This window comes from Lolium rigidum, chromosome 4 (genome assembly GCF_022539505.1).
Source record: "Lolium rigidum isolate FL_2022 chromosome 4, APGP_CSIRO_Lrig_0.1, whole genome shotgun sequence".
In the NCBI taxonomy this organism is placed as follows: Eukaryota; Viridiplantae; Streptophyta; class Magnoliopsida; order Poales; family Poaceae; genus Lolium; species Lolium rigidum.
The window spans coordinates 87,591,013-87,613,303 of record NC_061511.1 but is presented as its reverse complement, the minus strand read 5'-3'; the positions used below and the strand labels follow the sequence as shown (position 1 = coordinate 87,613,303).

Here is a 22,291-nt window from a genome sequence, read left to right as displayed (position 1 = left end):
TTAAACCGGTATCTTGATGGCTCAAACCATCCGGTTTGGCATGCCTTTGGCATACCGGGGGTCATCCCCCCAACAGAGAGGGCATAACAATGCACATACATGTCATGATAAGTATAGTGAGATTTAATTGGGCATTACGACAAAGTACATAGACCGCCATCCAACTGCATCTATGCCTAAAAAGTTCACCTTCAGGTTATCGTCCGAACTCCCTCCAAGTATTAAGTTACAAAGCAACATGACAATTGCAGTAAGTATGGTGCGTAATGTAATCAATAACTACATCCTCGGACATAGCATCAATGTTTTATCCCTAGTGGCAACAGCACAACACAGCCTTAGAACTTTCGTCACATCGTCCTAGTGTCAATGCGGCATGAACCCACTATCGAGCATAAATACTCCCTCTTGGAGTTACTAGCATCAACTTGGCCATAGCCTCTACTAATAACGGAGAGCATGCAAGATCATAAACAACACATATGCAATAACTTGATAATTAACATAACATGGTATTCTCTATCCATCGGATCCCGACAAACACAACATAGAGTATTACGTGATAGATGATCTTGATCATGTTAGGCAGCTCACAAGATCCAACAATGAAGCACAATCAGGAGAAGACAACCATCTAGCTACTGCTATGGACCCATAGTCCAGGGGTGAACTACTCACTCATCACTCCGGAGGCGACCATGGCGGTGTAGAGTCCTCCGGGAGATGAATCCCCTCTCCGCAGGGTGCCGGAGGAGATCTCCAGAATCCCCCGAGATGGGATTGGCGGCGGCGGCGTCTCGCAAGGTTTTCCGTATCGTGGTTTTTCGCATCGGGGTTTCGCGACGGAGGCTTTAAGTAGGCGGAAGGGCGGAGTCGGAGGGCCGACGAGGGGCCCACACCATAGGCGGCGCGGGCCCTCCTTGGCCGCGCCGCCTTGTGGTGTCGCCACCTCGTGGCCCCACTTCGTATGCTCTTCGGTCTTCCGGAAGGTTCGTGGCAAAATAGGCCCCCGGGTCTTGATTTCGTCCAATTCCGAGAATATTTCGGTACTAGGATTTCTGAAACCAAAAACAGCGTAAAACAAAGAATCGGCACTTCGGCATCTTGTTAATAGGTTAGTTCCAGAAAATGCAAGAATATGACATAAAGTGTGCATAAAACATGTAGGTATCATCAATAATATGGCATAGAACATAAGAAATTATCGATACGTCGGAGACGTATCAGACTCCCCTTGCAGCGTGTCTTGATCTCCCCGGCAACGGCGCCAGAAAAAGAGCTTGATACGCGTGAAGCACACGCCGTTGGGAACCCCAAGAGGAAGGTGTGATGCGTACAGCAGCAAGTTTTTCCTCAGTATGAAACCAAGGTTATCGAACCAGTAGGAGTCAAGGGCCATGTGAAGGTTGTTGGTGACGGAGTGTTGTGCGGCGCAACACCAGGGATTCCGATGCCAACGTGGAACCTGCACAACACAATCACAATACTTTGCCCCAACTTAATAGTGAGGTTGTCAATCTCACCGGCTTGCTGTAAACAAAGGATTAAACGTATGGTGTGGAAAATGATGTTTGTTTCCGAAGAACAGTAAAGAACAGAGTTTGCAGTAGATTGTATTTCAGATGTAAAATAATGGACCGGGGTCCACAGTTCACTAGTGGTGTCTCTCCGATAAGATAAATAGCATGTTGGATGAACAAATTACAGTTGGGCAATTGACAAATAGAGAGGGCATAACAATGCACATACATATCACGATGACTACTATGAGATTTAATCAGGGCATTACGACAAAGTACATAGACCGCTATCCAAGCATGCATCTATGCCTAAAAAGTCCACCTTCAGAGTTAGCATCCGCACCCCTTCCAAGCATTAAGTTGCAAACAACAGACAATTGCATTAAGTATGGTGCGTAATGTAATCAACACAAATATCCTTAGACAAAGCATTGATGTTTTATCCCTAGTGGCAACAAGACATCCACAACCTTAGAACTTTCTCGTCACTTTCCCGCATTCAATGGAGGCATGAACCCACTATCGAGCATAAATACTCCCTCTTGGAGTTACAAGTATCAACTTGGCCAGGGCCTCTACTAGCAACGGAGAGCATGCAAGATAAACAACACATATATGATAGATTGATAATCAACTTGACATAGTATTCAATATTCATCAGATCCCAACAAACACAACATGTAGCATTACAAATAGATGATCTTGATCATGATAGGCAGCTCACAAGATCTAACATGATAGCACAAGAGGAGAAGACAACCATATAGCTACTTTTATGGACCCATAGTCCAGGGGTGAACTACTCACACATCAATCCGGAGGCGATCATGGTGATGAAGAGTCCTCCGGGAGATGATTCCCCTCCTCAGCAGGTGCCGGAGGCAATCTCCCGAATCCCCCGAGATGGGATTGGCGGCGGCGGCGTCTCTGGAAGGTTTTCCGTATCGTGGCTCTCGGTACTGGGGTTTTCGCGACGAAGGCTATAAGTAGGCGGAAGGGCAGAGTCGGAGGGCTGACGAGGGGCCCACACCATAGGGCGGCGCGGGCCCCTCCCTGGCCGCGCCGGCCTATGGTCTGGCCACCTCGTGGCCCCACTTCGTATGCTCTTCGGTCTTCTGGAAGCTCCGTGGAAAAATAAGACCCTGGGCGTTGATTTCGTCCAATTCCGAGAATATTTCCTTTGTAGGATTTCTGAAACCAAAAACAGCAGAAAACAACAACTGCTCTTCGGCATCTCGTCAATAGGTTAGTGCCGGAAAATGCGTAATAATGACATAAAGTGTGTATAAAACATGTGAGTATCATCATAAAAGTAGCATGGAACATAAGAAATTATGGATACGTTTGAGACGTATCAATCCCCAATACAATCCTGTAAAAAATTTAGCATACAGTCATATTTCTGATAGTACCACACATCTGATAGGTAGAAGGAACATGATTTTGTACTCACCCTGAAATACGGGAACCACCTGTAGCTGTTCTTGATCTTGGGTGGTGTGTTCGTTAATGCTGGCTTGATCATTTCACCTCTGAGCTCTCCAATTGCGTACAACACCTGCTGGAAGTACCGAGAGATAGTCTCCGTGGATCGCCTGAATGTGATATGGATGAGTCTGAACCTCTGGTTATGACCCACGACATGAAGAAACATTGCGACTTGTTCTTCGACAGAGGTGTGGATGCTATCAGTCAGCAGTCCTCTACCCCTGAAAGTTTTCACAAGTGCATAGAAAGGGGCTCTTCTCATCCGTAGCATCTGGATAGCCTCTACATCGTTGCGGTTGTAGATGTTGTTTAGGTTGGCAATCCTCTCCTGATCTAGTTGTAACATAGGACCGTAACTGACACGAGGAAAAGCAGCATGCCTAACTGCTCTCTTGTGCACCATTAGGATCTAGGCTTGTATGAAAACGATGAGTGATGCGGTGTGATGAACAAGCTGGAGCTGGTCGGTCTACTCAAACAAGATCTATGCATTACAAACGGTCTTATACAACCCAACTAGTTCTACCAACATGAATCTGACATCACAGTAGAGCAGAGGAGTATCCCCTTACCTCCGTCATGGCGGACGGCGGACATGGCCGAAAGCCGCCTCAGATGTGCGCAGGCTCCGCCACGGCTGGAAACGACGACCCTGGTCCGGCGCCGGAGATCGAAGGGAGATGTACGTTGCCAGATCTGGGTCGCCGCAACCGCCGCCGGTGCAAAAATTGGAGGAAGGGAAACTTTGGGAGGGGGCTAATTGAGAGGGTAATCGAAGAGGGAGGTTACCCCTACCTTTGTCGCGCAACGCCGCTAAGATTTCGGCTTCTCCCGCTATGCCGAGGTGGAGCGCCCGCGCAAACGACGTTGTCAATTTTCGTCTCGCAAGGGTCTATCCCTGAAGAAACTATCAAACCAGACGTTCCTCCACAGCCTGTCCCAAGGTGCTTTAAGACACGTGCTATGCAAGAACACGAGTGAGTCTAGGCAAGGGCCGATGCGAGCCAAGAGACGCCCAACCTACCAAACATGGCCTAGTGGGTCCAGTGCATCTAATTTTGATTTTCATTACGTGACGCCGCAGAGACCGCGCTAGGTTGGTTTGGCTTTGTTCAGACTTCAGACGTTCTCTACAGACACCCAGCCCAAACTGTAGCTTGCTTTTCATTTGCTTTTATTACACATTCAGGAAGATAGAAACAGAATGTAAGCAAGGTGAGAACCGAATCAAGACATTTATTGGCCAACTTGTGGTATGTCATGGACTCTCTATACACAATTACTTTACAAGAACATTTTACACCTGGAACTGTCACTGGACTATCGAAAACACAACGACATGGCAGTGGATAAATAACAAGCCAGCCAAATAGCACAATCATTCTCGGCGCTGAGCGTTGCTCGCCTCAGCTGCAGAGGTTCGGTATACAGGTTCCGTCCGGGTTCGGCTGCTCTTTCCAGATCCGGCCAGTTACCCTGAGCTTCAGCTCCTTCCTGTCGCCGCCCGAGAAGAAGAGCGCCATGTTCCTCTGGATGATGAGGCCGTCGTGGCTGTCCCGCACCTTCCGGTGGCTGTCACGGATGCTTCTAGGGGTGCCTTCCCATACCATCTTCCTGCCGTTACCGCCAACCTCGAGGCTGTAGGTGTAGTTCCTCGCTTCGTTCTCGTCGCCCATGAAACGGAGGAAAGCCATGTATACCGGTGCCATGCCCAGCTGGAAGGCCTCAAAATGCAGACAGAAGTACTGTCCGAAACAATGGAACACCTGATTCAGCAGAAACATTCAATCAGTAACTTAAGACTGAAAAGCTTTGGATCTTAAGAGTAATTGCACGCAGATATCTGAAAATACATATTCCAGATACTTACTGTTAGCATCCAGGTGGCATTCTCAACCTCTCGTGGATTCGACTTAACGTATCTATGGTTGAATGTGCAACCACTGTGCATATCAACTTTGTGATCATCCCTCAAATGTGCAACGAGGAAAGGTATATCACCACCCACAGCACATTCAGAACCAGCATAGGGGCAGTTATATGGCCTGAAGCTGCACTGCCCTTCGTGTTTTATCTTGCTGTAGTATGGGAAGATCTCTGGACAGCCTAAAGAGCAGTACTTGCACGGAAGCTCCAGTGATTCTGCTACTTTCTCCAATGCCAAGCACCTGATATCACCAAGCTCTTGTCTGCATGTAGGACACCGGTTGTGTACCCGAGCCTTGCATGTCGAGCATAGGGTATGTCCATTTTGGCACTGTAGAAACATCAAAGTGATGCAAACTGTCAAATTTCCAACTATACTGCTAGTACGCTTCAGATGAAATATATTGAGCAGCACAAATATTGGGTTTCAATTATTATTAGTGTCCTTGTTACATAATATATATGCTTTGAGCACAACTACAATTATCATGCTTTGAGCACAAGTACGATTATCATGCTTTAAGCACAACTACGATTATCCATCAATTGCATCTTCAAAGGATAGCAAGCACCCACTAAAGAACATATACATGATAGCATGAAAGATGAACTGAAAAACAAGATAGCAAACATAAGCCCTTGCAATTGACATTTCATATATTGGGATGATTTGTGATGCTTCCTATCATCTTCTGGTAGAATCACAATCGATCATAAGGGCAATGTTTTTATGTGCAAGCAGTTACTTATGTCAGGACAGACGAAAGAGGTATACTATTGGCAGTATTCAACAAGCTGCTAGGTTGATCGAAAAAAAGGCGCTAGACAGTAATAGGTACTAATCTGGTGCAAGCCTCACTAGCAAGAATACAGATATAGGCAAAGGAAGAAAGGAAAGTGAGGCTGTGACAAAGAAAAAAATGAGAAGGCGAAAATGAAATGCCTACCTCATGTTGCCCATTAGGTTAGCTAAGGCCCATAATGACCAAGTCCCAAACCCCTTCAACCTTAGCAGTCGTTCAGAATAACCCTGGCTAAGAAATGAAACAGGGGAGGAGAGGCTGAGAGGCCTCAGTCGTCCACTTTTCAAACCATTGACTACTTGTAAAAACATGGTTGCAATATACAACTCATTCTCAACTTGTTGGAGACTGACTAGTAAACAAATTCCTCTCTTTTTTCCTAGTACTCTTCTCACCACTTCAGTCCAATATGCGTGAGACTGCATTCATGCATTGTGTTTGGCCGAGTCGTGTGGCCGTTGAGAAGAAGTTGTGCAAGTACTAGAATACAGACATAGTTATTCATTTTTGCCTTCTCATTTTTTTCCCAAGAAAATAAAGGAAACCCCAATGGTTTTTTACCGCAATCTTAATAAACAGATATTAAGAGCATTACTGTGGTGTTACTTATCATGTCTACATCACTAGTTATTCCACTGCTTTCACTTTCGCTTCATCGAAGCAAGAATAAAAAAAAACCTTGTTTGAACTGAAAACACAAAAATCCTAACGTTAAAATTAGAAACATTAAAATTATAAGATGATTCACCTCATTTCCCAACTCTAACTTGCAACTTTTTCTAAGAATATATAATCCGTTCAAACAGAGGTAAACAGAACATGCAATACATTATATTTTAAAACAAAGCAAACAAACATTTTTACGACTTAAGAAGCAGATAATTGCCCGGTTACTTAGAGGAAAACCGGGTGAAACCCGAGATGCATGCCCAAAACCAGCCGCCATGGAACATGGCACCCAATAAATTGTGGAAATAGTAGTGATTGGTATTGGTACAATTAATTACGCAACACCAGTCTCCTCTCCCCCTAGCTTCCAGTAAAATGTCAAAGAGAAAGCCTCAAATACAAACTGACACTACCTCGCTCATGTTGAAACAGAGTTGATATGTCAAGGAAATACATTCCCGTCCTTCAGTTCGATATTCACTCTAATGAACTAAACGACGGCAAAAGAGACAGAAACATCCAAGAGCCAGTCTGACTAATATTGCAAGCAGGAATTTGTATCCAAGCTGAGATGAAATGTTGGTACTTATACTCCAATTGAAGTTAACCCCAAGGAGAAAGTTGAACAGGTAAGTTGCATGTTATCTACTTCAATTTTGAAGACAATTTGAAATCGTGAAACAGAATATTTAGGTGTACAAAATCTAGGCGACCTGTGGGTCCTCAAGTTTCCTATTTTAAATGTACTTAAGTTGTGATCCTTAGAAAAGAAAATTCAGCATGTGGAAAGCTGGAAGGTGCAGCTCTTCACATGCTACATTCATGTCCGCATGGGGAGTGCAAAACTTAGTGGACCAAAACGCAAACATGTTGGATGGAGCAACCATTCAGTTTGGTAAGCTGTCTCACTGAAGAATCTGAATCAACTTCCCCAACCCATAACAAATAATGGAAATAAATGAGCTCAGAGCATTTAAATAGCATTATTTCAATTCCTTTGATTTCTCTCCTTGACTTCTCGGAATTTCCAATATTTGCACTGAGTCCTCAATCAACTTTGGTGAACTAGAAAAAGAGGACTAGATTATAAATGTCAAGGGCAAGTTCAACCTAACCAAACAGCAGAAGAAGCAACCTATCAACTATACGAACAAGGGATGTAAGAGGAACCATAGTACCAAATAGCCAGGGGAGTAAAAGTATACTATGTAGCTCACCACCAAATACAGGAGTGTTGGAAAATGAAAATTTGCTAGCGTAATCTTCCAAATCATGTTTCACTCTATCAAAATGAATGTGTTGTATTGCTAAAAATGCACTAGTCGATTAATCACTACCTAAGTCATTAACGCACAGCATTACAATACCAAGCTAGACTGGATGACCAGTTTTGTCTTGGTGATATTCAGTCCAAGTAACAAAAAGTAACAAAGGTTAACAACAAGACAAAGGATAGGCAACAAGAAGCTAACCAGTAGATAAAAACCAAATTTTATTCCTACTATTCCAAAGTGTATATTTGGAGTTTGCTAACGCAACAAACGAAATGAATTATCCCCTGAATAATACAACTAATCCATACTCTGGACCCTAATAGACCCGAAATTCAGATCTAAATGACTCAATTCAAATATCGCATCAAAGGGAGCTAGTTAATACGTAAGCCTATGAAAATCCCCTAATTGGTAGACGAAGTTACAGTGTACGAAACTAGGAATCAACATAAAATCACAAATCACCCATTTCGAACTATCATCAACATGAAATTACCCAAATCGCAATCACCCAATCCCCGGTTCCAGCCACGCGAATCCGGCCAGAATAGGCAAGTGTTAATCGATCCTATAAAAACTGGCATCAAATTCCACCAGAATCCCCGAATCTGTACCCACAGGATCCCATTCTAGACCCAAACCCACACGGCAAACCTATCACGAATCCAGACGCGCACACAAGTGACCCCGAAATCAGGAGGCGGAGCGTGGCAGGAAGGGGCGAGCACCCACCTGGTGGATGGGCGGGAACATGGAGTTGGTGCAGACGGGGCACTCGAGCAGCTCGTGCACGCTGGTCGCCGGTGGCCCTCCGGCGGCGGCGCCCGCGGTAGCGCCCACTCCCCCGGCATTCACCTTGGGGAAGGACCGGCCTCCGCCGCCGCCGCCGCCGCTAGGGGCGAGGTGGACGGGGTGGAGCGGGATAGTGTGGTGGTGGTGGTGGTGGTGGCTGTCGACGTCGTCCACGTCCATGGAGGCGTCCGGGAGGGACAGGCACTCGACGCTGTCGATGTCCATGGCGGCCTCCCTCCCCGGCACGCGCGCGCGCCCCGGCGTCGTCCTGGCCGCGCCCGCGCGAGGAAGCTCGGCTGCGCTGGGATTTGATTGAGGACGGAGGCGCCTGGCCGCGGTGGGGTGGGTTCGTTGCGTTTGGGCGATGGGGGGTTGATTTGGTTGGGGACGGGACGACGACGCGGGCCTGTCAGCAGCGTCTCACGGCGTTTGCATTCGCGTCTGGAACAACGCGGCGACAGCGACCGCGCCGTTTTGTGGGGTATCGGACCTGTGGCCTCACCTCAAACAAACGAATTCCGCAATAATTCGTTTTATTTATAAAGGTTTGTATGGAAATTGGGTAGGATTTACATACTATGGAAAAAAAATCTATGTAAGTTGCTTCATTCATATGAACATATCCTATAGAAACTAGATTTATAGGAATTTTGTAATGTAGTTCTATAGAAAAAACATGAGTTTATACCTTACGAAAAATTCCTTTGCTACAATCAAATGTACTCCCTTCGTTCCAAAAAAAAAAACTTCACAACTTTTTCTAGATACGGATGTACCTATTGCTAAAACATTCATCTTCTCGTAGGATTCAAAAAAGTTTCCATGACATCTCAATTCCATACTTTTCCTATTCATATGTTTTTTTCTACCCTATAAATCAAACAAGCTCTTATTTTCTCTTCGAAACCTAAGAGCATCTCCACTGCTGGCACTATTCGAAGCCCAATACAAGCGTCAGCAATCCTGTATCAGCCCCTTCAAGCGGCGTCAAATGGGTGCGCCGACACCTCGCGCCACGTCAAATGGAATACCTCGGGCTAGCTTGGCAGTCATTGAATGAGCCGCCAGCATAATAAAAGACCTAGCCATATGTGTCGAAGATTAATGGTACCACCGCCATGTCCCACCCACCTACCTTCGCCTACCTCTGGCCAAGAAAAATAAATGGCCCAACCATGCATGTCCATCTTAATACGCACCATTGCCCCCACACTCGCCTCCGGGTATAAAACGGGGTGCTCGGGCACTGGCTCCTCCTAGCGCCGCTCTCCACCTTTTCCCCACGTGATCCATGGCAAGTTCTAGGGCTCGCGGAAGCGGCCGCCGTCGTAGGAGCAGGTGAAAGGACATGGATGTCGCCTATAGGGGTGAATAGGCAGTTTAAAACTTTTACGAGATGAGCTTAACAAATTCGGAATAAAACTAGCGTTTACTTTGCCAAGCCCAAAGCCTACATACTATGGTTCACCTATGTGCACCAACAAGTTAAACAACTAATGCTAAGCAATACAAGCAACTACATGATAGCAATATATATAACTTCAACCACGATGATTATCACAAAGTAAAGTGCATGAGTAAGGAGCTCGGGTATAGAGATAAGCGAGGCACGCGGGAGACAATGATTTATCCCGAAGTTTACACTCTTCCGAGTGCTAATCTCCGTTGGAGAGGTGCGGTGGCTTAGTGCTTCCGAACGCCACAAGAGGGCTCACCTTGAGGTGTGGTTGCTTGATGTCTACGGGTGCTTCTATTCTTGTAGACAGTGTTGGGCCTCCAAGAGCAGAGGTTTGTAGAACAGCAGCAAGTTTCCCTTAAGTGGATCACCCAAGGTTTATCGAACTCGGGGAGGAAGAGGTCAAAGATATCCCTCTCAAGCAACCCTGCAATCACGATACAAGAAGTCTCTTGTGTCCCCAACACACCTAATACACTTGTCAGATGTATAGGTGCACTAGTTCGGCGAAGAGATAGTGAAATACAAGTGGTATGAATGAATATGAGCAGTAGTAACAACGCCATAAAAGTTCTTGCTAGCGTGCAGTTGATGGTAGTAATATTGCAGGAAGTAAAGATGCGATAGAAACAAGTAAACAATCGATGATTGCAGTATTTGGAAACAAGGCCTAGGGATCATACTTTCACTAGTGGACACTCTCAACATTGATCACATAAATAAATAAGTTCTCTTTGTGCTACATATACTCTTGTTTGATAATGAACACCATTCGTTGTGTAGGGCTACAAGAGCACCTCAATGCCGGAGTTAACAAGCCCCACAACATTCGACATTCATATTTAAGTAACCTTTAGAGCATAATAGATCTTTGCAATTTAAACCGAGTACTAACATAGCATGCACACTGTCACCATCACACTACGAAGGGGGAATAAATCACATCAATACTATCATAGTAACAATTAACTCAATAACCTACAAGAGATTATGATCATAGCCTACGCCAAGTACTACACGATGCACACAAACTGTCACCATTACACCGTGAAGGAGGAATAGACTACTTTAATAACATCACAAGAGTAGCACATAGACTAATAGTGATACAAAGCTCATATGAATCTCAATCATGTAAGGCAGCTCATGAGATCATTGTATTGAAGTACATAGGAGAGAGATTAACCACATAGCTACCGGTACAGCCCTTAGCCTCGATGGAGAACTACTCCCTCCTCATGGGAGACGAGCAGGCGTTGATGAAGATGGCGGTGGTGTCGATGGAGATGTCTTCGCGGGCACTTCCCCGTCCCGGCGGCGTGCCGGGAACGGAGACTCATGTCCCCCGGATCTTGGCTTCGCGATGGCGGCGGCTGCGGAAGGTTTCTCGTACCGTGGCTTTTTTGTATCGAGGTTTTAGGTCGGGGACCTTTAAATAGGCGAAGAGGCGGAGTCGGAGGGCGACGAGGCGACGACACGATGAGGGGCGCGGCCCCCTGCGGCCGCGCCGGGGTGGCGTGTGGGGCCCCCGGGGCTCCCCTACGGTGGCTCTCGGGTGTTCGGAAGCTTCGTGGGATTTTAAGATCTTGGGCGTTGATTTCGTCCAATTCGAGAATATTTCCTTACTAGGATTTCGAAACCAAAAACGAGCAGAAAACGAGAACCGACACTTCGGCATCTCGTCAATAGGTTAGTTCCGGAAAACGCATAAATATGACATATAATGTGTATAAAACATGTAAGTATCATCATAAAAGTAGCATGGAACATAAGAAATTATAGATACGTTTGAGACGTATCATTGCTCGATGCACACCAACGCCACAAAGGTCTCACCCCAATATGTGGTAGTCACACCACACACCGAGCGCCACGAAGGCCTCACCTTATTCTCCGGTGACCCTTGCGACAAAGCCTAGGTCACGGTTCCACTAAGGGATTTCTTTCGAGGCGAAAACTGGGCCTTACACAAAGGTTGAGGCACACATCCACAACTTAATTGGAGGCTTCCAACAAATCACCACAAACTCCTGAAAGCCGGAAACAAGCTCCTCACTTTCACTTCCACGAATCACCGTGGAAAGCTCACACCGATGCACCAAATGCAATGGCAAATCCTTCACTCCCAAATTCCACCAAAGCTACAAAATCTTGTGGGGGGAGAAGAGAGGAAGAACAAAGGAAATCCACAAAAAAACTCCAAGATCAAGATCTAGAGGATTCCACTAACAAATAGAGGGATTTGATTGGTAGAAATGTAGATCTAGATCTCCTCTTCCTTTTCCCTCAAAAAGATTTAAGAAGCATAGCAGGAGTAGAGGGATTTGGCAAGCTCTCAAGGTCAACAATGGTGGAGAGCAAATGGGGGAAGAGGTCGTTGCCCAAGGAGGAAGAAGGGGAGGAGGGGGTCTTAAATACCCCCTCCCATCAAAATATCACCGTTTGGGTCCTCTCGGGCCGGATTGTTGCAAAATTCCGGCCCCCGAAAAACGATTAAGGACTTGAGAAAACTGCTCGCCGTAAGGGGTTTCGATATTTGGCCGGATATTCTGAATCCAGGCTGGATTATCCCCCCCCCCCCCCCCTCCCCGAAAACTGGCAGAAACATCAACACGAGAATGAGCATAACTTGAGCATCCGGACTTCGATTTTGATGATCTTGGGCTCGTTTTGAAGCTAGTAACAAACCCTCAAAGATCATGCAGGGAACCATCATAGTCCAATAAGGGAGGATAGAAACAAATGATAAAAGGTTTGACCCCTATCTATAAAAGACAAACCGGTAAAATCTCCAACCTCGAAAATGCAACAAGTTTCACGTCGAAAAACCATTCTCGGTGAACTAGAGCTTGTCATGAGAATAAGCACAAGCTCTAAAACATCACATGGATAAGAGTCAAATAAAAACCAAGAAAGATGATGCAAGGATGCAAAGGTTTGAGCTCTTCGAAGGATACGATCGAGTTACTCACTCGAGAGCCCTCTTGATAGTACGACAACTAAACTATAAACCATTCTCCAACTACACCATGAGACCGGTAAGAAAGAAACCCTATCAAGAGCAAAACTTAACCTTGCGCGTTCCTCCTGAGATCGATAATGACGATCTTGATCGTAACAAATGGAACGCATTTCTTGATAGTGCTTGCATGACGAAGTCTTGTGGATTGCTCCCCCATAATCCACCATGGGACTACTTATTCGTCGCATCTTCACATATCCATGATCACCATATGGATATCAAGCTTCAAGCAAATTATCTCTTCGAGATGGCTCATCTTGAACTTGCACTTTATTTCTTCATTCTTCATCATGTTGATGTCTTGAAGTTAAACTTGAGGGCTCACTTCATCTTCATATTCAAGACATACTTGACACTTGATATTCTTCATCAATTTATCCTTATTGCAACCTTGAAGCCAACATATGGTTCAAGCATTGCCTATGGACAACTCCTACAAATATAACTCAATGCAAATATTAGTTCATAGGGATTGTCATCAATTACAAAAACCACACATGGGGCTCCATGCACTTTTGATGTCTATGCACGCTTCTATTCCTGTAGACAGTGTTGGGCCTCCAAGAGTAGAGGTTTGTAGAACAGCAGCAAGTTTCCCTTAAGTGAATCACCCAAGGTTTATCGAACTCAGGGAGGTAGAGGTCAAAGATATCCCTCTCAAGCAACCCTGCAATTACGATACAAGAAGTCTCTTGTGTCCCCAACACACCTAATACACTTGTCAGATGTATAGGTGCACTAGTTCGGCGAAGAGATAGTAAGATGCAAGTGATATGGATGAATATGAGTGGTAATAGCAATCTGAAATAAAGATGGTAGCAAGCAAACATGTAACAGAACTTGTTGGAAACGGTGTTTCAATGCTTAGAAACAAGGCCTAGGGATCATACTTTCACTAGTGTACACTCTCAACAATGATCACATAAATAAATAAGTTCTCTTCTCTTATGCTACTTTCAAAGACTCTATTGTTGGATAACAAACACCATTCATTGTGTAGGGCTACGAGAGCACCCTCAAGCCGGAGTAAACAAGCTCCACAACGTCATAAAGAAATCACACACGATGCAAACACTGTCACTGCCACACCATGGAGAGTAATTCCGGAGTTCATATTAAAGTAACTCTAGAGTGCATAGTAATAGTTAACTTCATAATCTACAAGAGATCACAATCATAACCTACGCCAAGTACTACATGATGCACACACTGTCCACATTACATCATGAAGGAGGAATAGACTACTTTAATAACATCACTAGAGTAGCACATAGATTAATAGTGATACAAAGCTCATGATCACATAAAGATCACATGGGAGAGAGAGAGAGATGAACCACATAGCTACCGGTACAGCCCTTAGCCTCGGGGGAGAACTACTCCCTCCTCATCATAGGAGACAACAATGGCGATGAAGATGGCGGTGGTGTCGATGGAGATGCCTTCCGGGGGCAATTCCCCGTCCCGGCGGCGTGCCGGAACAGAGACTTCTGTCCCCCGAACTTGGCTTCGCGATGGCGGCGGCTGCGTAACTTTTCTCGGATCGTGGCTTATGTTTTTAGGGTTTTCGCGACGGAGAGGCTTTATAGGCGGAAGGGCAGCCTCGGAGGGGTCCTGGGGGTCCCACACAATAGGGGGCGCGCCCCCCCTTGGCCGCGCCGCCATGTGGGGTGGGCCCCCTTGGCTCCCCTCTGGCCCCTCTTCGGTGCTCTGGAACCTTCCATGAAATATAAGATCGTGGGCTTTCGTTTCGTCCAATTCCGAGAATATTTCCTGTGTAGGATTTCTGAAACCAAAAACAGCAGAAAATAGGAACTGGCACTTCGGCATCTTGTTAATAGGTTAGTTCCGGAAAATGCATCAAAACGATATAAAGTATATATAAAACATGTAGGTATTGTCATAAAACTAGCATGGAACATAAGAAATTATAGATACGTTGGAGACGTATCAAGCATCCCCAAGCTTAGTTCCTACTCGCCCTCGAGTAGGTAAACGATAACAAGGATAATTTCTTAAGTGACATGCTACCAACATAATCTTGATCAATACTATTGTAAAGCATATGAGATGAATGAAGTGATTCAAAGCAATGGTAAAGACAATGACTAAACAACTGAATCATATAGCAAAGACTTTTCATGAATAGTACTTTCAAGACAAGCATCAGTAAGTCTTGCACAAGAGTTAACTCATAAAGCAATAAATTCTTAGTAGAAAGTTTTGAAGCAACACAAAGGAAGATATAAGTTTCAGCGGTTGCTTTCAACTCAACATGTATATCCCATGGATGTATATCTCATAGATAATTGTCAACACAAAGTAATATGATGAATGCAAATAAGCAAGTATGTAGGAATCAATGCACATAGTTGACACAAGTGTTTGCTTCTAAGATAGAAGAAGTAGGTAGACTGATGATACGTCTCCGACGTATCGATAATTTCTTATGTTCTATGCCATATTATTGATGATACCTACATGTTTTATGCACACTTTATGTCATATTCGTGCATTTTCTGGAACTAACCTATTAACAAGATGCCGAAGTGCCGGTTCTCGTTTTACGCTGTTTTTGGTTTCAGAAATCCTAGTAACGAAATATTCTCGGAATTGGACGAAACGAAGACCCGGGTTCCTATTTTCACCGGAAGCATCCGGAACACCCGGGAAGGACCGGAGGGGGGCACCGGGCCCCCGGACCATAGGCCGGCGCGGCCCGGGCCCCGGCCGCGCCGCCATATGGTGTGGCCACCCCTTCGACCCTCTGCGCCGCCTCTTCGCCTATATAAAGCCTCCGTCGCGAAAACCACGATGCGAAAAACCACGATACGGAAAACCTTCCGCAGCCGCCGCCATCGCGAAGCCAAGATCCGGGGGACAGAGGTCTCCGTTCCGGCACCTGCCGGAGCGGGGAAGTGCCCCCGGAAGGCTTCTCCATCGACACCGCTGCCATCTCCACCGCCATCTTCATCACCGCTGCTTGCTCCCATGAGGAGGGAATAGTTCTCCATCGAGGCTCGGGGCTGTACCGGTAGCTATGTGGTTCATCTCTCTCCCATGTACCTCAATACATTAATCTCATGAGCTGCTTTACATGATTGAGATTCATATGAGTTTTGTATCACCACTATTCTATGTGCTACTCTAGCAAAGTTATTAAAGTAGTTCTATTCCTCCTGCACATGTGCAAAGGTGACAGTGTGTGCACCGTGTTAGTACTTGGTTTATGCTATGATCATGATCTCTTGTAGATTGCGAAGTTAACTATTGCTATGATAATATTGATGTGATCTATTCCTCCTACATATGCATGAAGGTGACAAGTGTGCATGCTATGCTAGTACTTGGTTTAGTCTTTTGATCTATCTTACACTAAAGGTTACTAAAATATGAGCATTATTGTGGAGCTTGTTAACTCCGGCATTGAGGGTTCGTGTAATCCTACGCAATGTGTTCATCATCCAACAAGAGTGTAGAGTATGCATTTATCTATTCTGTTATGTGATCAATGTTGAGAGTGTCCACTAGTGAAAGTCTAATCCCTAGGCCTTGTTCCTAAATACGCTATCGCTGCTTGTTTCTTGTTTTACTGCGTTACTACTGCTGCGTTACTACTGCTTGTTTACTTGTCCTGGGCAAAGCACTTTTCCGGTGCCGTTGCTACTACTTATTCATACCACTCGTATTTCACTATCTCTTCGCCGAACTAGTGCACCTATTAGGTGTGTTGGGGACACAAGAGACTTCTTGCTTTGTGGTTGCGGGGTTGCATGAGAGGGATATCTTTGACCTCTTCCTCCCCGAGATCGATAAACCTTGGGTAATCCACTTAAGGGAAACTTGCTCGCTGTTCTACAAACCTCTGCTCTTGGAGGCCCAACACTCGTCTACAAGAATAGAAGCTCCCGTAGACATCAAGCACTTTTCACGGCGCCGTTGCCGGGGAGGAAAGGTAAAAGGCACTCATACTCCGGTTCCGTGTAACAGTACTTTTCACGGCGCCATTGTGTTTGTGCTCGAAGCTATTTCCTTTAGATCCCGCAATTGCATCTTTTTGTTTCTTGTTTACACTAGTTTGGCATAATGGACAACAATGAGCTTCTTATTCTATTTCCTGATTTAAAACATGGATTGTTTGATGCGAAAATTAAAAAACCTATGGAATCTTATTTGCATCGTTGGTAGTAATATTAGTATGAACGCTTTGAACACCATTGTTGATAATGATATAGAAAGTTCTAAGCTTGGGGAAGTCTGGTTTTCATGATCTTTTTAGTCCCCCAAGCATTGAGGAGAAAATTTTCTTTGATGATACTTTGCCTCCTATTTATGATGATTATAATAGTGGTCTTTTGGTACAACCTACTATGGAGAGTAAATTTTATTGTGATTATACTATGCCTCCTACACTTGATGAGAATAATAATGATAGCTACTTTGTTGAATTTGCTCCCACTACAACTAATAAAATTGATTATGCTTATGTGGAGAGTAATAATTATATGCATGAGACTCATGATAAGAATGCTTTATGTGATAGTTATATTGTTGAGTTTGCTCATGTTGCTACTGAAAGTTATTATGAGAGAGAAAAATATGGTTGTAGAAATTTTCATGTTACTAAAACACCTCTCTATGTGCTGAAATTTTTGAAGCCACACTTGTTTTATCTTTCTATGCTTGTTGCATTATGCTTCATGAACTTGTTTATTTACAAGATTCCTTTTCATAGGAAGCATGTTAGGCTTAAATGTGTTTTGAATTTGCCTCTTGATGCTCTCTTTTGCTTCAAATACTATCTCTTGCGAGTGCATCATTAAAGCTGCTTGAGCCCATCTTAATGGCTATAAAGAAAGAACTTCTTGGGAGATAACCCATGTGTTATTTTGCTACGAGTACTTTGTTTTATATTTGTGTCTTGGAAGTTGTTTACTACTGTAGCAACCTCTCCTTATCTTAGTTTTGAGTTTTGTTGTGCCAAGTAAAGTCCTTGATAGTAAAGTAAATACTAGATTTGGATTACTGCGCGGTTCCAGATTTCTTTCATTGTCACGAATCTGGGTCTAATTCTCTGTAGGTAACTCGGAAAATTATGCCAATTTACGTGAGTGATCCTCAGATATGTACGCAACTTTCATTAAATTTGGGAATTTTTATTTGAGCAAGTCTGGTGCCCTTTTAAAATTCGTCTTTACGGACTGTTCTGTTTTGACAGATTCTGTCTTTTATTTCGCATTGCCTCTTTTGCTATGTTGGATGAATTTCTTTGATCCACTAATGTCCAGTAGCTTTATGCAATGTCCAGAAGTGTTAAGAATGATTGTGTCACCTCTGAACATGTGAATTTTTATTATGCACTTACCCTCTAATGAGTTGTTTCGAGTTTGGTGTGGAGGAAGTTTTCAAGGGTCAAGAGAGGAGTATGATGCAATATGATCAAGGAGAGTGAAAGCTCTAAGCTTGGGGATGCCCCGGTGGTTCACCCCTGCATATATTAAGAAGACTCAAGCGTCTAAGCTTGGGGATGCCCAAGGCATCCCCTTCTTCATCGACAACATTATCGGGTTCCTCCCCGAAACTATATTTTTATTCGGCCACATCTTATGTACTTTGCTTGGAGCGTCGGTTTGTTTTTGTTTTTGTTTTGTTTGAATAAAATGGATCCTAGCATTCACTTTATGGGAGAGAGACACGCTCCGCTGGTTCGTATGAACACATGTGTTCTTAGCTTTTTATGTTCATGGCGAAGTGATGGCGTGTATTTCACACGTTCGTTGGGCAACCCCAAGAGGAAGGTATGATGAGCACAGCAGCAAGTTTTCCCTCAGAAAGAAACCAAGGTTTATCGAACCAGGAGGATCCAAGAAGCACGTTGAAGGTTGATGGCGGCGGGATGTAGTGCGGCGCAACACCGGAGATTCCGGCGCCAACGTGGAACTCGCACAACACAACCAAAGTACTTTGCCCCAACGAAACAGATGAGGTTGTCAATCTCACCGGCTTGCTCGTAACAAAGGATTAACCGTATTGTGTGGAAGATGATTGTTTGCAGAGAAAACAGTAAAAACAAGTATTGCAGTAGATTGTATTTCGAGTAAAGAGAATTGGACCGGGGTCCACGGTTCACTAGAGGTGTCTCTCCCATAAGACGAACGAGCATGTTGGGTGAACAAATTACGAGTTGGGCAATTGACAAATAAAGAGAGCATGACAATGCACATACATATCATGATGAGTATACTGAGATTTAATTGGGCATTACGACAAAGTACATAGACCGCCATCCAATCGCATCTATGCCTAAAAAGTCCACCTTCGAGGTTATCATCCGAACCCCTCCGGTATTAAGTTGCAAAGCAACGGACAATTGCATTAAGTATGGTGCGTAATGTAACTAGTAACTACATCCTTGAACATAGCACTAATGTTTTATCCCTAGTGGCAACAGACACAACACAACCTTAGAACTTTCCGTCACCGTCCCGGTGTCAATGCGGGCATCAACCCACTATCGAGCATAAGTACTCCCTCCCGGAGTTAAAAGCATCTACTTGGCCAGAGCATCTACTAGTAACGGAGAGCATGCAAGATCATAAATAACACATAAGCATAACTTTGATAATCAACATAACAAGTATTCTCTATTCATCGGATCCCAACAAACGCAACATATAGAATTACATATAGATGATCTTGATCATGATAGGCAGCTCACAAGATCCGACAATGATAGCACAATGGGGAGAAGACAACCATCTAGCTACTGCTATGGACCCATAGTCCAGGGGTAGACTACTCACTCATCACTCCGGAGGCGACCATGGCGGTGTAGAGTCCTCCGGGAGATGATTCCCCTCTCCGGCAGGGTGCCGGAGGCGATCTCCAGGATCCCCCGAGATGGGATCGGCGGCGACGGCGTCTCAGTAAGGTTTTCCGACGTATCGATAATTTCTTATGTTCTATGCCATATTATTGATGATACCTACATGTTTTATGCACACTTTATGTCATATTCGTGCATTTTACTGGAACTAACCTATTAACAAGATGCCGAAGTGCCGGTTCTCGTTTTCTCGTTGTTTTTGGTTTCGAAATCCTAGTAACGAAATATTCTCGGAATTGGACGAAACGAAGACCCGGGTTCCTATTTTCACCGGAAGCATCCAGAACACCCGGGAAGGACCGGAGGGGGGCACTGGGCCCCCAGACCATAGGCCGGCGTGGCCCGGGCCCTGGCCGCGCCGCCATATGGTGTGGCCACCCCTTCGACCCTCCTGCGCCGCCTCTTCGCCTATATAAAGCCTCCGTCGCGAAAACCCTGATGCGAAAAACCACGATACGGAAAACCTTCCAGAGCCGCCGCCATCGCGAAGCCAAGATCCGGGGGACAGGAGTCTCCGTTCCGGCACCCTGCCGGAGCGGGGAAGTGCCCCGGAAGGCTTCTCCATCGACACCGCTGCCATCTCCACCGCCATCTTCATCACCGCTGCTGCTCCCATGAGGAGGGAATAGTTCTCCATCGAGGCTCGGGGCTGTACCGGTAGCTATGTGGTTCATCTCTCTCCCATGTACCTCAATACAATAATCTCATGAGCTGCTTTACATGATTGAGATTCATATGAGTTTTGTATCACCACTATTCTATGTGCTACTCTAGCAAAGTTATTAAAGTAGTTCTATTCCTCCCTGCACATGTGCAAAGGTGACGATGTGTGCACCGTGTTAGTACTTGGTTTATGCTATGATCATGATCTCTTGTAGATTGCGAAGTTAACTATTGCTATGATAATATTGATGTGATATATTCCTCCTACATATGCATGAAGGTGACAGTGTGCATGCTATGCTAGTACTTGGTTTAGTCTTTTGATCTATCTTACACTAAAGGTTACTAAAATATGAGCATTATTGTGGAGCTTGTTAACTCCGGCATTGAGGGTTCGTGTAATCCTACGCAATGTGTTCATCATCCAACAAGAGTGTAGAGTATGCATTTATCTATTCTCGTTATGTGATCAATGTTGAGAGTGTCCACTAGTGAAAGTCTAATCCCTAGGCCTTGTTCCTAAATATCGCTATCGCTGCTTGTTTACTTGTTTTATCGCGTTACTACTTCGCCGCGTTACTCTGCTTGTTTATTGTCCTGGGCAAAGCACTTTTCCGGTGCCGTTGCTACTACTTATTCATACCACCTGTATTTCACTATCTCTTCGCCGAACTAGTGCACCTATTAGGTGTGTTGGGGACACAAGAGACTTCTTGCTTTGTGGTTGCAGGGTTGCATGAGAGGGATATCTTTGACCTCTTCCTCCCTGAGATCGATAAACCTTGGGTAATCCACTTAAGGGAAACTTGCTGCTGTTCTACAAACCTCTGCTCTTGGAGGCCCAACACTGTCTACAAGAATAGAAGCTCCCGTAGACATCAACTGACTCAACATAAAGTAAAAGAAAGGCCCTTCGCAGAGGGAAGCATGGATTACTATTTTTGGCTAGAGCTTTTCATTTTAAAAACATAGAAACAATTTTGTCAAAGGTAGTAATAATGCATATGTGTTATGCATAAGATATCCTATAAGTTGCAAGCCTCATGCATAGAATACCAATAGTGCTCGCACCTTGTCCTAATTAGCTTGGATTTACATGGATTATCATTGCATAACATATGTTTCAACCAAGTGTCACAAAGGGGTACCTCTATGTCGCCTGTACAAAGGTCGAAGGAGATAGATCGCATTTGATTTCTCGTTTTTGATAAATCTCAACTTAGGACATCCATACCGGGACAACATAGAAAACGAGATAATGGACTCCTCTTTAATGCATAAGCATTCAACAACAGATAATATACTCATAAGAGATTGAGGATTAATGTCCAAACTGAAACTTCCACCATGATTCATGGCTTTAGTTAGCGGCCCAATGTTCTTCTCTAACAATATGCATACTCAAACCATTTGATCATGATAAATCACCCTTACTTCGAGACAAGACGAACATGCATAGCAACTCACATGATATTCAACAAAGGTGTAATAGTTGATGGCGTCCCCCGAAACATGGTTACCGCTCAACAAGCAACTTATAAGAAATAAGACACATAAGCTACATATTCAATACCACAATAGTTTTTAAGGCTATTTTCCCATGAGCTATATATTGCAAAGACAAGGAATGAAATTTTAAAGGTAGCACTCAAGTAATTTACTTTGGAATGGCAGAGAAATACCACATAGTAGGTAGGTATGGTGGACACAAATGGCATAGTTTTTGGCTCAAGGATTTGGATGCACGAGAAGAATTCCCTCTCAGTACAAGGCTTGGGCTAGCAAGGTTGTT

The 22,291-nt window shown here is 44.5% G+C and overlaps 1 protein-coding gene across 1 annotated transcript; it reads right to left on the bottom strand.

Moving 5' to 3' along the window:
- Positions 1-4,224: 4,224 nt before the first annotated feature.
- LOC124649387 (E3 ubiquitin-protein ligase SINAT5-like) lies at positions 4,225-8,712 on the bottom strand. Its single transcript, XM_047189035.1, has 3 exons — positions 8,413-8,712; positions 4,879-5,265; positions 4,225-4,774 (listed from the first exon to the last, which is right to left on the bottom strand). Exons 1-3 carry the CDS (start codon positions 8,695-8,697, stop codon positions 4,415-4,417), a joined length of 1,032 nt encoding a protein of 343 aa, XP_047044991.1. The 5' UTR covers positions 8,698-8,712; the 3' UTR covers positions 4,225-4,414.
- Between the last annotated feature and the right edge of the window lie 13,579 nt (positions 8,713-22,291).